We start from the raw sequence: 16,168 nt of genomic DNA on the forward strand, positions 1-16,168 counted from the left end.
ATGATCCCATACATCTCAAGTGTTAATAAAATCATACACCTACCAATAAAAAATCTATATTTGGAATCTTCATCAAGTAATTTTAAAATGCGTTTAAAAAAAAAAAAAAAAAAAACCCATAAGGTGCCACTTCACGTAAGGCGGGGCACTACCTTACCATCTCTAGACCGCATCAGTGCCAAGGCGCTAGTAAGGCGTCGCCTTAGCAGCGCCTTTAAAACTATGCTTTATTTAACACCTTTACTGTGCCTTGTTGTCTTTAAAATTTTGAATTGATCTAGAGTCCTGTAGGCACTGGTTAAAGGTTCAAATTTCATCTATCTACAGAGCTTTTCCTAGTAGCTCTTGCTCAGATCATAAGTTGGTCCCACCGACACGTTTTGCGTAGTTGTGTTGTTACAATTTGTGCGGAAACTAGTTGCTCTATTCATGGATTTTACATTGAATGTGCGTTGAGAGGTCTTGCAGAGCTATTTTCTATACATGTCTCTGTGTGTGTTTGTGTATATAATTTCGCATTATCCTCCAAGGTTCTCTCTGTTTCACCAGTTTGATGCATTATGTTCAGTATTCTGTTACTTGGAAATTGTAACTTTTGGATTGTGTGTGTGATTATTCACTTCAGTGTATGTGTGTGGTTCATTTTGATTGCCTGGGATTTTTGGTTATGATCAAGTGATCAGATGCTGAATTTCTTAGCCTTGCAAGTAATTCCAAGAATTTTAAATGTTGACAGGAGGGTCACCTTTTGTTAAGAGTTTATGTAATAAGGGTACTTTAGGAACATGTTTATTATCTTCTTGTCTTATATTGTGTTTTTTATTTTTCACCTTTTACTTCTCTAAGGAGGTGTATATAATTCGTTACGTCTTACTAGTGTCTTACTAGTGAAGTAATATAGGTGTGGCAGATATCATTTTCTCTAACACCCAAAATTCTACCATTGTCCAACCTTCCACTCTCTTTTTCTCTTGCTATCTTTCCATCCTTATATTCTAACTCCTTTGACAATAATGCTGATCTATTTTTATGTTTCTGTCAGCAGTGTCCTTGGATCTGGATGTTGGCTGGGCTTTTCATATTTCTTTTTGATGACCATTATATTCTGGGTTGAAAAGTTCTTCTGTGGCTTCATTTCCCTGTTCTACAATGTAGTTCTAGATCATGCCAGAAATAGAATGACATCCAAAGATTTCTTATTACAAATTTAATTTGTTCTGTTTCTTCTTCTTATGTCTTCTATTAATTGGCAAGATTGAATATGTAGAAAGGGAAGAAGAAAATACTACTTGTCAGGATTATGACTACTATACCACTAGAGCAAGATATGCAAATTGTCATCGTATAATAATATGTGTAAAATATAAACCTCACAACATTTAGGTGTTGTCTTGGAATGAATTGACACCAAATGGCAAATCTGAAATCTAACATTTGTGTGGTTGGGAAGAAAATGCTATTACATTCTAAAAATCACAGCAGACCTTTGATAACATAAACTGTCCCACTTGGTTGTCATCTTATATCACTCCATGCTTCCCTAGAATGGCTGTCCCACTTCGTTAGATGCACATTCCCTCTTCTGGTGAATGTTGATGGCATGACAAGTTACTAACCTAACTTTATATTTCTAATGTAATTCTTGACTGTCTCTCCAGAAATGAAAATATTGGGGCTTAAGGGTCGTTTCAAATCAAATGGTATCTCTAACAATTTTATTTTCAAAATTCTCATCTCTTGACTGATCTCGAAGTTCTCAAACCCCTCAAGTTTGAATATTCTACCCATTTCATTGAGTATGTGATGTTTAGTGTACTGATCCTCTGTTTTTCTCCATGTTTCTTCCCACAAAGGGTCCGGTTCCACTATGGCCATCCAGACGTATTTGATAGAATTTTTCACCTGACAAGAGGGGGTGTTAGTAAAGCATCCAAGATCATCAATTTAAGTGAGGATATATTTGCAGGTTTGCTCCTAACTAAGTTCCTTATTTGTACCTCGAGGACTAAATAAATTAGGTTAAGCTTCACTTGTAATTATTTTTTATGTTGGTGTGTTATATAGGTTTCAACTCTACTCTTCGTGAAGGAAATGTTACTCATCATGAATACATGCAAGTTGGTAAGGGGAGGGATGTGGGTCTTAACCAGATCTCTCTGTTTGAGGCGAAGATAGCTAATGGTAACGGTGAGCAGACACTAAGCCGTGACATTTACAGGCTTGGACACCGTTTTGATTTTTTCCGAATGTTGTCTTGCTATTTCACCACAGTTGGTTTTTATTTCAGTACCCTGGTATGTTACAAAGCAACTCTTATTCTTTCTTCTTACATATTGTCGATATATCCTATGTTTATCTGATTTGGCTTCTGGCTTCGACTGACAGGTAACTGTGCTCACTGTCTATGTATTTCTTTATGGTCGCCTTTACCTCGTTCTTAGTGGACTTGAAGAAGGTCTGATTACACAAACAAACATTGAAAACATTAAGGCCCTTCAAGTGGCTCTTGCTTCCCAATCTTTTGTGCAGCTTGGGTTCCTGATGGCCTTGCCTATGATGATGGAGATTGGCTTGGAGAGAGGGTTCCGCACTGCACTAACTGATTTTATAATGATGCAGTTACAGTTGGCCCCTGTATTTTTCACATTTTCTCTTGGAACAAAAACCCACTATTACGGAAGGACATTGCTTCATGGAGGGGCAGAATACAAAGCTACTGGTCGTGGGTTTGTGGTGTTCCATGCCAAGTTTGCAGAGAATTATAGATTATACTCCCGCAGTCACTTCGTCAAGGGAATCGAGTTGATGATTCTACTAATTGTATACCAACTTTTTGGCCATACATACAGAGGCGCAGTATCATATGTCTTGATCACTATCTCTATGTGGTTCATGGTTGGGACATGGCTTTTTGCTCCCTTCCTTTTCAATCCATCAGGATTCGAGTGGCAAAAGATTGTTGACGATTGGACTGATTGGAATAAGTGGATAAGCAACCGAGGAGGTATTGGTGTACCTCCGGAAAAGAGTTGGGAATCATGGTGGGAGACAGAACAGGAGCATCTGAGACATTCTGGGAAGCGTGGTATCATTGCGGAGATTTTGTTATCATTACGATTTTTTATCTACCAGTATGGACTTGTTTACCACTTGAACATAACGAAGAGAACCAAAAGTGTTCTGGTATGTTTTGCAGACCTGTAACCTTTATATGCTTGTCCTGTAAATTTTATCTTGCGTCTTGGGTTGCAGTGTTGCTGATAAGTTGATCAACATGTTGATGGGTTACAGGTCTATGGTGCTTCGTGGCTTGTGATTATTGGCATATTGATTGTGATGAAGGTAAGTAACAGCAATCCATGGGTTCCTTTGTAAATGTCTTGAAATGAATAGTGAGAGGGTGCTATGTTGCAAGTATCTCTTCAAGAATTCCTTTCCATTTTACAATTAACAAACCACATACTTTAGAGGGTGTCTTGGCGCAATGGTAAGGTTGTTCCATTGCGACTTAGTGGTCGCAGGTTTGAGTTGGGAAACAGCCTTTCCATGAAGCAGAGGTAAAAGGTTGTACCGATTATGACCCTCCCCAGACCCTGCAGTGGCGGGAGCCTCATGCACTGGGTACGCTGGAGAGAGAGAGAGAGAGAGAGAGAGAGAGAGCTCAACGGAGCGCTAACACTCCTTCTATCTTAGCCTCCTGAGAACACTAGGCCATTGAGCTCCCCATCTATATGAATCGTAATAGAGGACTTCGCCTCATTTGACAACCCAGGGCACTCTTTCTGTTGCTGTTAGACAAGTGCCTCATTATCTTTCAGCTCTCCCTCCATGGGCTCGTCAGGAAATTGACTATTCATATCTTTCTCCAGGGATGCCCTGGCACAGAGAGAGAGAGAGAAGGGAAAACCTTAATGAAAGTTAGGGCACTGTCTTTCTTTCCTGGCTGTAGTTCTGATTTGCTGTAGAAGGTCTAGTCAGAGAGACTTGTTCTTCCAACTGTCCCCCCACTAGCCTCGCCTTGTACTTTGGGTGAGAAGGGCTGGCATCCGTGAGGAGCTTTCTTCTTAACATTTGCACCTGATGTGAACCGTGATTTTTCCTTGCTGTTTTGACTGGTTTGTTGGCTTTCTGCAGACTGTGTCCGTTGGAAGACGAAAATTCAGTGCCAACTTTCAGCTTGTCTTCCGGTTAATCAAGGGACTTATCTTTGTAACGTTTGTCTCCATTTTGATCATTTTGATAGCTCTTCCACATATGACAGTGCGTGACATCTTTGTCTGCTTTCTTGCTTTCATGCCGACCGGATGGGGATTGCTCCTGGTTAGTGAATCCTTTCAGTTTTCCCTAATGTCCACTTCTTATTTAGTCTCTGCATGTTGCTAGAGGTTCAAATCTTTTAGTCACCTCTATTTGATGTATAGCTTTCCTTCATCTTTTCTGGGAATTAACGCGTCCTCTGCTTTCATTATTTGTCAGATTGCGCAGGCTTGTAAACCTGTTGTTCATCGTGCTGGCTTCTGGGGATCGGTTAAGACACTTGCTCGTGGCTATGAGATTGTAATGGGGTTGCTTCTGTTCTCCCCTATTGCATTTCTGGCCTGGTTCCCATTTGTTTCAGAATTCCAGACACGAATGTTGTTCAACCAAGCCTTCAGCAGAGGTCTACAGATCTCACGTATTCTTGGTGGGCCTAGGAAGGACCGATCTTCTAGGAATAAGGAGTAAAATTGTGATGAATGGTAGTCCAGGGAAGCTGAAGATCTCAATTATTGGGTCAATTTTCTGGGGGATGACAGGTACATTATTCACCTTTGTATTTAATGTAATAGATGTAAAATTCTTTTATCTTAATTCTTAAGTATAGAGTGGAAGGTAGCATTTAGATCTGAAATTGGGAGGTGAAAACTATAATATGAGATGATTCTTGGTTCTCTCTCATTTTTCATTTTTTATTTTATTTTTATATTTATTTATTTTATCGTTATTGGTGTTGGTCGCTACAATACCAATCCTTTTCAACAACAGAAAAATATTATTTTTTTATAATTTATTGAAACCCCTGGTCAATGTCTTCAGACACTGGCACAGACACCTGATCTGGATCGGTCAGGTATTGAGATTGAGGCTGAGACCGAGGTCAATACCAGTACTTGGAACCATGAGCGAATCCTATTTAGTTGGGAAAAGGCTGAGTGTTATTGATCAAAACACAATCTATTTGAATAAATGAAAATTTTGATTAATTTAATTAATTATAATATGTGCGTGATATTCTTGTCACCTTACATGGCCTGCTAGGCTGGGCTCGACCTACCCTTGGGGATGAGGGCCTCATTGAGTGGGGGTCTTTCCACTTTCATTTGGAGTCGGATTGATCGTATTTTTATTGGGTCATTTGAGAGCTGCGTCAATTCTTTGGTTTGCCCCCTCTGAGCTACCTAGGGACATGTCTGAAAGTCTTCTCAGGTGTTTTTCTTCAAAAAATATAACATTGACAATTAACATGTTTATTTGAAAAATGTGAGCTTTTAAAATGACTTTTGAGTGTATAAAGTCAAATTATTTTAAGAACTCTTTTCTACCTTATGTTAAATAACTTGTGAGAATAAGACAATATGATCATGATTGATACTTTATGATACATATACTTAATTGATATGAATCAACTAGTACGGTACAACATGTTTATTTTATGAAAAGTCTTTTTTGGAATTGAGTCAATATGTATGGGTATCAACCACGACAACAAGCGTGAACTAAACCTTTTACCTAGGGGTGTCAACTTAAATTGAATCGGTAAAATCAGCTGGATTGGAAAAAAAGAAATAGATTGGATCAAACTGATCTGAAGTCTTATTGGATCAGTTTCGATTTGGGATATTGCAACTCCAAAACCAAATCGAACTACACTGGAAATTGAATGAACTCGAACTCAAATTGGAATCGGCTCAAAACCTAGATCAAAACAGAACCGAACAGTCTAGAATTCATTAAAAAAAAAAAATTACATACTTTTGTACAAGTGTACGGAAAATCAATCGAAATTTTCTTCTTGATCCGGTTTCAATTTCACAATTCTCACATCAAAACCGATTCAACTCGTATTGAAACAGGGTTGGTTTCTACCTAAGAGAATCCTTTCTATTGCAAAATATAGGAGAGCATTCCCTAAAATGCAGCATGACTTTTGCACCAGCACAGAGACCTACAGGAGTACATGTGGAAACATTAATTGCTGTGGAATTTCCATTCTTTCGTAGGAAAAAGGTGATTATTTTATCACTCCATGTATCTAAGAATAGAGTTCATGTTACCTTTTAGGCTTCTTTTTCCCTTACAAGATTTCCAGTTGACAACGTATGTAGGCATGCATGAAACATGTTCTTAAGAAAACAAGGGCATGTCTCACCATTAAAAAAAAAAAAAAAAAAACCGAGAACATGCGTGAAACCACCAAAACTTTACCTATTCCCTGCTACAATTCTTTAACGGCTAGTTGAGTTGAAAATTAAAGCCAACTACGCAATAGCACAAAACATGGCCTCAAAAATCAAAATGGATCGGCTCATGCTGAAATTTGAATTAGTAAGGAACTTAGGAGAAAAAAATAAGAAGAAGATCTGACCTTCCCAAAATCATCTGAATTTTTATTTTTTTTAATCTACAATTTATTTTAGGCATTTCTCAATCCTGAATCTTGATACGTTTTCTTTTATTACTTCACGTTAACTCTCATGCCAAATTGCCAATGTCTTCTTTTAATTTCTTTTTAGGGCATTCATTGTTATAATACCGGAAAATGAAATAATCCCAAATACGCTTTTCCTGCTCATGAAATTATTCATGATCATTTTTCTTTAATTACAAAAAAAAAAAAGAATTACGTTTTACAGAAAGGGTGGTGGGATTAGGTCAACCATGAAAATCAAATTGGAGAGGATTCATTACACCATCAGTGCAAGAGTAATCTTCCACACCATATCAATCATGACACAGAAAATAGTATTTTCAAAAGGATTTATGAGAAAATGTCAATGTAGGTCCAACATGACTAGAATGTGAGATGGGGTAGAAAAGAGGTGTCAACAATCAAAAGGTATTTATGTAAATAATGAGATAACTGAGTGCAATCATTGAAATATTCCTTTCAGAAAGGAATTATGCTAACCTCAAAAGAATAGTAATGTTCTAACCACTTCCCCCCCCCCCCCAAAAAAAAATAGTAATAATGAATGCTAATCATGTTTCCAATACAAAAAATGCATACAAGATTTTTAGGAATTAAAAATCCCTTAAAATAGAGGGTTAGGGAAAAAAAAATTATGGGAAAAAAAAAAACGCTGCTTCGCAACCTGCACCGAGACATAGCCCCTTGAAATGATTGCTCTACCCTTTACAAAATAAAAATCTCCCCTGATTGATGTCCCTACATGTACTATCATTGATCCCCGTAGTGGTGTGAGGGCTACATGACGAATAGTGTTCTTCTTCCCAAAAAAAAATATTATTGACTCAATGCGTGATTAACAAATCCATAATTTTGTGAGGTTAGCAGTGATTCACAAAACCACAATTTTGTGAGGTTAGCATTTTTGTTGTGTTTCATTCACATGATGAATGAGGGGAAACATCCTTCCCTTTCATTGTTGACTGAATCTTCCATGAGGTAGTTTGATTGCCACTTGAAATTCTTAAGCATGTTCTCCGTACATGCTTTTAGACTTTTATGAATCGGTATTGTATCAGTCGATCTGTACCAATACCTAGCCGAATGCTGTTACAAATTTTGAAGGGGTAAAATGAAACAAAAAAAAAAAGGTATTGGATTCTTGGAAAGCAAAAGCATCCGATTTAAGCTAACACAACCGATACATATTAGAATTGATATTGATATCGATTTCAAATTTGGCCATATCGGATCTGATACCTTGAACTAAATCTCCATATAACCCTCTACACTCATGTGTATAAAAGGATCTCAAGATGGTAACCTCATAAATTTTGTCCAATTCATCATGTCTTTAATGTCTTCCATTAATTAATAGGATCAAGGTTTTAGTATACAGTATCGGTGGCCGTATGGGTCCTGGTTGACACCGATATGAATCAGCAATAACGAATTGTGTCGGACCATTTGATTTGGATTGGAGAGTTAAGCTGCGCTAATCAAGTTTCTCGTTTCAAGCTAGTCAATCCTTAGCACATGTCAAAGGTAAAACCATTATAAAATGATGGAAGAATTTGTTTGCCTGGAAAATGCTGCCACAAGTATGTGCGGAGCATGGATCCTAACAGAGAAATGGGCTACTCCAAGCAATGACTATCCCTAAATTGTTATTGGACCATTAGCCCATTGCATATGTTGGATCCATGACTAAAAGTAGTTTCCCTCTTTATTTTGAAAAAAAAAAAAAAAAATGTCACCTCCTAGACAAAGAATTGATTTGATCTGAAGTTGCTAGTTGCTGTAAATGTGATATACCCTTCTTTTTTTTTTTTCTGTGACGAAATTTTATATACGCATATCAGACTGAAACTAGAGTGATAAGGTGTCTACAAAAACCAATGAAAATCGATAGCTATCGGTCTAATTTCTATTTTTCATACACAGAAAGAAAAGACCTAAAATTTTGAATTTTACGGGTTTTTCAATTTTTCTGTTTTCTGTCCAAATTAAGAGTCAGTCGATTTTGGAATAATAATTGTTTCTAAAAGACAAAAGCAATACCAAACTGATGAAGAGCTTCAATCAATCGGTTTCATGTCGATCTAATTGGTTCAATCATGCTGGTATGATTTCTTACACCCTTACATGCAAGGTTGTAAAAAAAGGGTACATTTGGTCTAGTGTTAAGGTATGCATGTTGCGATATAGTGGTTAAGCGGTCAAAACAAAGTCTTGATGATTCTCGGGGTAAATCTGCGTAGCTCTCATCCTCTTGAACCTCGCAAATGCAGAAGCCTCATGCGCCACCGGATACACTATATTTTTACATGGGTTATAAGAACTATATCCATCTTATTTATTAAATTTCAACCTTGCACAAATGCAGAAAATGGTTCAAAAGTGAATTCAAAATTTCATAGAATAACAAGAATGTCATTTTCATTATAGTGAAATGAAATCAAATAACATTTTCATCATTTTATTTTTATGTATAACAAACTATTAAACATCAAATTTAATGACATTAAGATTTATATACATAGATTTACTTGGAACAAATGAAGCCTATAGCCAAAAAGGTTCCTACGTAGACTGACAATATTACTTTAGTTTATTATTCTTATTAATAATTTTTTGGATATGGTCTTATATTTGGCATCTTTTATTTTCTTTTCTGTTTTTCTCCCACAAAATTTATTTGAGTTATCCTGACTATTAAGTAGATGTTGATCTGGTCCTCTTGACTATTGGGTTAATAAGAGCATCAACCAAATTGCCCACTTGTGGTAGACATCATCCATATGAATTACCATGTCTGTTATGTTTTCAATTGTCCAAGTTTTCAAAAAATATTATTTATGAATTATCAAGTGGAAATAAAATATGTAAATATAAAAATAAATAAATAAGACCTCACAAATAAACAAATAAAAATAGTTTTAGGCTACGATTTTCCTAGTTGATGATCCGAAGAGAGGAATCTATGGGTGGTACATCTAGTTATGCCACATAAATAAATTATGTAGAATTTGATCGTTGGATATTTGCAGAATGATCTGAGTTGATTATGTGTCATAATCCAATTTCAATATATATCAACCTCTTGATAGTTCGTGTACCTCTCTCTCAAATGGTTGTTGGATTTTTTTTTTTTTTTAATTATTTCTTGGGCACTTGGTCAATTTGTTTTTGGGTGAAAACTTGACTTGTGAACGGAATCTTGGCTTCTACACTTCTTCACAAAAATTTAGGTCTTTCTAGTGCAACTAAAAGGGACATTTAATTTTACAAAGTTTTGCGATATGCCTTAAATAATAAAGCTGCATTTCCATGTTAGCTATGTGCAAAATTTGAATGGGTGCAAGTAACTCCATGTGAAGATGACCCTACTATGATAGAATGGATCCTCTGTATATATGAATGTACACCTTAAGTGCAAACATCTGTCCCTTTTGCTTCTATTTGTTCACCCCCTTTACCCCTTAAATGAAAGGAAGTGGGATATGCGTTGGCACCTAAAATGTAATTCAATCTCACTCCAGTATATGTTCCCTCTTTTCAAGTAACTTTTTATTCTTGGGAGGCCCGATCAAGTTTGAGGATGTTCTAGATGACAAACAGTCCCTTTAACATTTTGTCATCGGTTGTGAAAGAATATAATCATATTATTTTAATTTTTAAAAATCTCACTTGAACATCCTTACTTTGGTAAGCTAACCAATGCATTCCATTTTCGTTGTACCATATGGAACGATGACATTTCAATTTTGCCGGTTAGATTGATAGTTTGTGGTTTGGACTAGTCATGTATCAAACTTTACAGCTAGCCTAATTTAATCAAATATACTCGTGCATTAGCATGCATCTCCATCTATGCCCATGAATACTTATGGTACACCGACTATTACTATGCATTGTCTTATAATCTTGCATTTTCAAACATCAAATCTGCCAAATGGCACATTTTGTTTGGCCTGGAATTTTACATGTGAATAAGAAATCTTTTTTGGGTTACCTGATAAGCTTAATCATTCTAGAAAGTTTTACTTTTTCAATTTTGGGGAAATAATTTGTGGGTGTCTTTTTTATTTTCTATCTGGTTGAAATAATTTGGGTGTGTCAAGGTTGAAAAACCCAAATTCATGTATGTCAAATTCTTTACTGTAATGCAATTAAATAACCCCCTTATTAGCGTGCATCTCGTGTTTTTTCATGCATGTGTACTAGCATTCTAGATAATTACTATGCATTCTCCGAACTCTGAACAAAGTACATACGGTTAAATAGGAAAAACCATGACAATGGGCAAGTCAAATAGAATTCAACTCTTTTGCGGCGCAACATGGTATCCGGTGAGCATCCAACGGTCAGAAATGCCTTGACACGGAATCCAAGGCAGTCACGCACCTTGCAAGGCTTTTCTAGGCATTGGATACACACCGGAAACCATGTTGCACCATAGATGATCCAAATCTAGTCAAATCTGTCTTGTGATTTTTAAAAACACCACAATCATCGTGATACCAAAATCTATACCCAAAAAATATATATATATTTCCTTGGCTGAAATCAGTGAGAAAACCTGGAGAAAAGAGAACAGACACCAGTTATTAGAAGAAGGAAAAAAGAAAGGACAGACCCCTTGGAACAGTATTCCTTCCTCCCCATTTCGTCTTCTCTCTTGAACTCCAGAACTTCTCCGTTACTTCACCACTCGAAATACCTAACTACCAGTATTAATACCTGCAGTCTGCAGAAACTTAAGTTATTGTAGACAAAGAAGGAAGAGAATCATTTCTGAGAAGGTCTCCAGTGTTTGAGGTTAGCCTCAAAGAGCTTAGACCCATTACTCATTCATCTTGCTTTGTTTTCTCTTCTTCTTTCATTTGTTGTAATGGGATTTATTGCTTGTAAACCCCCTTGGGTTTGCTACTTCCCTCACGAATCTCTTTTCCTTTTTTTTTTTTTTTTGTTTCTCTTTCATTAATTAAGGGACTAGAGATTCCATCATCACATGTAGTGATTGGTGGAACCACCATTAATATATAGTCCTCAAATAGGTTTACGTTTTCATCTATTGTCATGTCTCTTCTATTTTCGTTCTTGGGTACTTATCTCCTTAAACATGTCAAGCACACAATCATGGAGTTTAAAGAGTCATTCACAGCCCAATCAGGTAGGGACTTTTAATTCATAACTAATTATGGAATTAAATGGGACTCCAAACACCCAACAATCATCCAAACTAGCAATTTTCATGGGTAAGTGCATGTGATTTTCATGATTTTCTAAGCTCTTAGGCATTGTAGTATACCAATGTCTTCAATTCTAGCTGATTAATTTCATTGCTTCTCCTTATTTTTTCATGTTAACTCTTTGTGGTGTATATGATACAACCAGGGCTGTACTTTTATTAGTCCTCATATGTCATTACCTTTCATTTGTTTGGCCAAGGATTTTTTGGTTGTTTTAATTTCGATTTTGTTTTGAGTTATTTGTGAAATAATACATAGGATTTTGGTGGTTATTTATCTTATCTTTACCCCCATTATTTTCAATTCTAGCCAATTTATGAGGGGTGCCCAGATATTTAATCCAATCTGGTGATGAGTTCTTGCTTCATCTAAGCATTAGTTTGGGTGTATTATTGTAAAAGAAAAAAAGTTTACCATGATGCCAATATACTATCACCCTCTTACATGGGGTTTTTTCTTATACCCTAACCATGTGGACCCCATGTGGTTTATACCATTTTCTGCGCTGCCATTGGTGTGGTGTGGGAGATTTCCTATGTACTAAAGTCATGGCCTCATGGGAACCCTTTCCCCTATTGTAAAGTTCAACTTGGCACATCTATGGTTTGGATCTTTGCATGTAATTTTTGTTGGTCTACCAACTGATCTCTAACTCATTTTTCTCCTCACAATCTGACCAGCTAAACCTGGCCAATTCTATGGAGATGTTTGCTTTAATGCCATGTATGTCTCTTAGTGATTTGTCTCATGTTTTCATGTTTCAGGCCTGAGAAGTATTTAATATGGTTTCACATGTGCTTCTCCATTCATTTATAGGTCATATTAGTATATAGTTTTGCTTGAGTATTTGAAAGTGTTTAAGACATGAGATCACTTGAATTTTCTTTCATGAACTTTTATGAGCTTCAGCTTGGGAACTTTAGGCTATTTTCATGCTTTTCATCTTCAAGAGGTTGGAATTAATATTCAATATCTTGTGAAGTTCTATTGAAGCCTAAGAGTCCATGTGACGTGTCTCATTTTCATAGTGACCCTTGCAATTTCTTGAAAGTAGGTTATCATTTTAACAAGTTCTTTAGTCATTGATTTTAGTTTGATAAATTTCATGCTAATCCATATATTTAATCTGTTTTCATGCTTTGGGTCAAATTTTAACATGTTTCTTGCTCTTACTTGTTAAGTAATTTATGGTAAATGCTTTTATATTTTGTGTTCAACAAAGATGGTTTATGATTTGGTGTCTTCAATGTCTTTCCCTCTTGTTTTCTTGTAGTTTATTTAAATGGTCTAATTAAATATAACTTTTTTGTTGTTTGGGTGAGTAATTACAAAAAAAAATGTTAATCCATGTACAAAGTGTCATTTAATATTTATTTAAACATTAGTGAGTATTACATGCCATTTTATTATAATATAAGGGCTGTTGTATGAGTTTACATTACTTCAAGTTAGGGTATCATGTTGGCTATCATATTTTATTTCCTTTGTTTATCACAAAAATATTACTATTCAATTTTGTATTTTATTTTCATTTTCCTTCTTAAATCATGATAGTACTAACCTGGTGGCCTTGATTCTTATAAGGGGATACCCCTTAGTTGGAGGAGTGGTCAGGTGCCAATTTTGAAATCTCCTTCCCTTTTATGTTTTCTTCTTTTAATTTAATTTAACTGGATAGAAAACCATATGAACCTAGGGAAATAGAAAAGCAAAATTAAGGCCATACGTACCCTCTAAACTACTTTTCGTTTCGGCCTAAGTTTGGGCCAATCATTGAATCCTAGGCCTACACAGGTGATGACTCCCCCATTCAATCAAATTAGGCTTAATTGGTTGGAGCCCATAAGTCCTTGTTGTGGACCTTAAGCACAAGTCCAATTGAATCAAAATCAGCTATCTATTTTCCACCAAAAAAAAAAACATAAAAATAAACTATCTATTTGGGCTTGGGTTGAACGCCTGTCTACAAACAATTCCCATTTTACCTATCAAAAAAGGTAAAGGAACCCCTCTCTCTCTCTCTCTCTCTCTTGTTCACAATAAAATATAAATCCCGTTCTCTCATTATTAAATATATTGTTTAGTTATTCGCTATTGTTTTGACATGTAAGATTAAGTGGGTTCATTTTTCCTAAATAATTTTTTTTTTCTTTTCAGAATTTTTCAGGTTATCCACATGTGCAAGGGTTCTACATCACATAGATCTACCTCTCTTCTAATGTGATAGTTTTGTGAAATGAATTGTAGCCCTCCAACAAATTACATGGTGAATATGACACTAGTCTTGAATTCATTTTCACATTTTGAATCAATAAAAATGACATTGTTTTTTACCTCTTATGAAAAAACATTGTGTATTTCCATTTCCAACAGGGTTATAGGTAATATTATAAATACAATATCAAGATCGGATCAGAAATAATGGAATTGCTTGATTTAAATCAAAATCAATGAGGCTAACTCCATCCACTAACTCTTTACAACTACAAAAGGATCGGGCAAAGAGGTAAGAAACCCCAAACTTTTGGTTGTTATCTTATTCTTCTTATCTTCAAAACCATTAAACAATGAAGAAAATTCAATGTTTTCCCTAAATCTATAGCTTTCTTTGTACAAATATTATGAACATCTATAAGAGAGAGATCTATCTTTCTTATCCGATTCCATCTTCCTTCGATTCCCTCGATTTTAATTTTGTTTGAACCAAAAAAAGAAAGTAATAATAATCAAAACAGAAAGAAAACTCCCACTTTTGGTTTTTTATCTTATTCTTCTATCACCAAAACCACCAAAAAAAATTTTTTTTTTAATAATAATATTCTTTTTCAAGGTTCATAAATTTCTTGATCCAAAAATTACAAATAATCTATATGAAGAATAAAAGAATCTATTTTCTTGTCCGATTACTTCATTCTCCGGTTTGACCGATTTCAAAAACCGGTCTGAATCAGAATAGTCATCTGATGTTTTAAAATCTTGCGTACTCGCAAAGAAAAAGAAACACAAACGCTGATATAAAGATTCTTAAACACGTGCCCTCACATCCAAATCGTAGCCCATAGGTCCCCACATTCTCTTTCCAAAAAATGTCCATCCTCCCATCCTATCATACGATTCGTCATCATCGCCTCCTATTGGTTCAAAACTGCACGATTCGTGTCATACAAAACCCTCACCCCAGTCCCCAGCCCATGCGTAAATGGTGTAAATGGATTTTTTTATAATTGGAGTGTATACAAGTGGCCTTTATGTGAAACAGACTATATAAGTGAAGCAAAAAGAGTCAGTTCCCACGCTTTGTGCCTTCGTCAACTTTCCCATTTCAGCAATCCGTCTCTGCAGCAAAACAGGAAGTCTCTCTCAAGTCTTCTTCTCGTTCCCACCTCTTTTCTCTGTTTTACTCTCTCCCTCGCTCTCTCAATCTCAAAACCCTAGTACCTTCTTCATCAATCTCGTTACATCAATAAATCGCCATTGGTTTGCTTCTGAATTCGCTCTTGAAATCTTTGCAGAAGGATATGTTCTAATCTTTCTTGTGTTTTTCTTGAAAGATAATCTACAATATTCTTCTCTATATGTTTCTTTCTTTCCACTGGTCAATCTTTTATTGATTCTTAGTAGAGAGGTGTAGTTGGTTTCGGCCATCTCTGAAACCTTTTAGGGTTTTTCTTTGAGGAAATGAGGGATGTTTTCGTGGTTGGCAAGGCTTGCAGGGGCGTGCTTGCGCCCGGTCCGGCAGTACGCCCGTATGAGCAAGGATGATGAGGACGGAATGGACGACGCGCTTCTCTGGTTCAGAGACCTCGACCGGCATTCTTTGGGCGAGTTCTCGATCGCCGTCGTCCAAGCTAACGAGGCCATTGAGGATCAGAGCCAGGTTGAGACGGGCCCGCATGGTACATTCGTCGGGATTTATGATGGTCACGCTGGCCCCGATGCTTCTCGCTTCGTCTGCGATCATCTTTTCCTTCATCTTATGAGTAAGTGGTTTCTTAATTATTATTTTTCATGTGCCTTTCTTCCTCAACACCCTGTAATTGTTCATTGATTACTTTGAAAATAAGTATCTTCAAGCATATTGATAGAATATCCATTGGATTTTATTTTTCCAAGTTCTTTTTGTTTCTTGATCTTCAAGCATATTGTTAGTGTAGTCACAATTCAGCTCGATCTTGCTGGATCATCACTCTTGCTCGATTTCTCCATTCTACATCCCCCCAGCCCCTTTTTCGCCCATAAAGATTTA

At 36.2% G+C, this 16,168-nt stretch overlaps 2 protein-coding genes across 2 annotated transcripts in view; both read left to right on the forward strand.

Annotated features, from left to right (window-relative positions):
- LOC122087947 (callose synthase 3-like) overlaps positions 1 to 4,938 on the forward strand; it is a 49,943-nt gene extending 45,005 nt beyond the window's left edge. The window contains exons 38-43 of the mRNA XM_042657082.1: positions 1,854 to 1,966; positions 2,065 to 2,294; positions 2,386 to 3,183; positions 3,292 to 3,342; positions 4,135 to 4,320; positions 4,477 to 4,938. Coding sequence (XP_042513016.1) covers positions 1,854 to 1,966; positions 2,065 to 2,294; positions 2,386 to 3,183; positions 3,292 to 3,342; positions 4,135 to 4,320; positions 4,477 to 4,725 — 1,627 coding nt within the window. The 3' untranslated portion in view covers positions 4,726 to 4,938. The remainder of the gene's footprint in view (positions 1 to 1,853; positions 1,967 to 2,064; positions 2,295 to 2,385; positions 3,184 to 3,291; positions 3,343 to 4,134; positions 4,321 to 4,476) is intronic.
- Positions 4,939 to 15,197: 10,259 nt separating this feature from the next.
- Positions 15,198 to 16,168, forward strand: part of LOC122088263 (probable protein phosphatase 2C 25) — a 4,559-nt gene continuing 3,588 nt past the window's right edge. The window contains exon 1 of the mRNA XM_042657463.1: positions 15,198 to 15,902. Coding sequence (XP_042513397.1) covers positions 15,608 to 15,902 — 295 coding nt within the window. The 5' untranslated portion in view covers positions 15,198 to 15,607. The remainder of the gene's footprint in view (positions 15,903 to 16,168) is intronic.

This window comes from Macadamia integrifolia, chromosome 9 (genome assembly GCF_013358625.1).
Source record: "Macadamia integrifolia cultivar HAES 741 chromosome 9, SCU_Mint_v3, whole genome shotgun sequence".
Classification (NCBI taxonomy): Eukaryota; Viridiplantae; Streptophyta; class Magnoliopsida; order Proteales; family Proteaceae; genus Macadamia; species Macadamia integrifolia.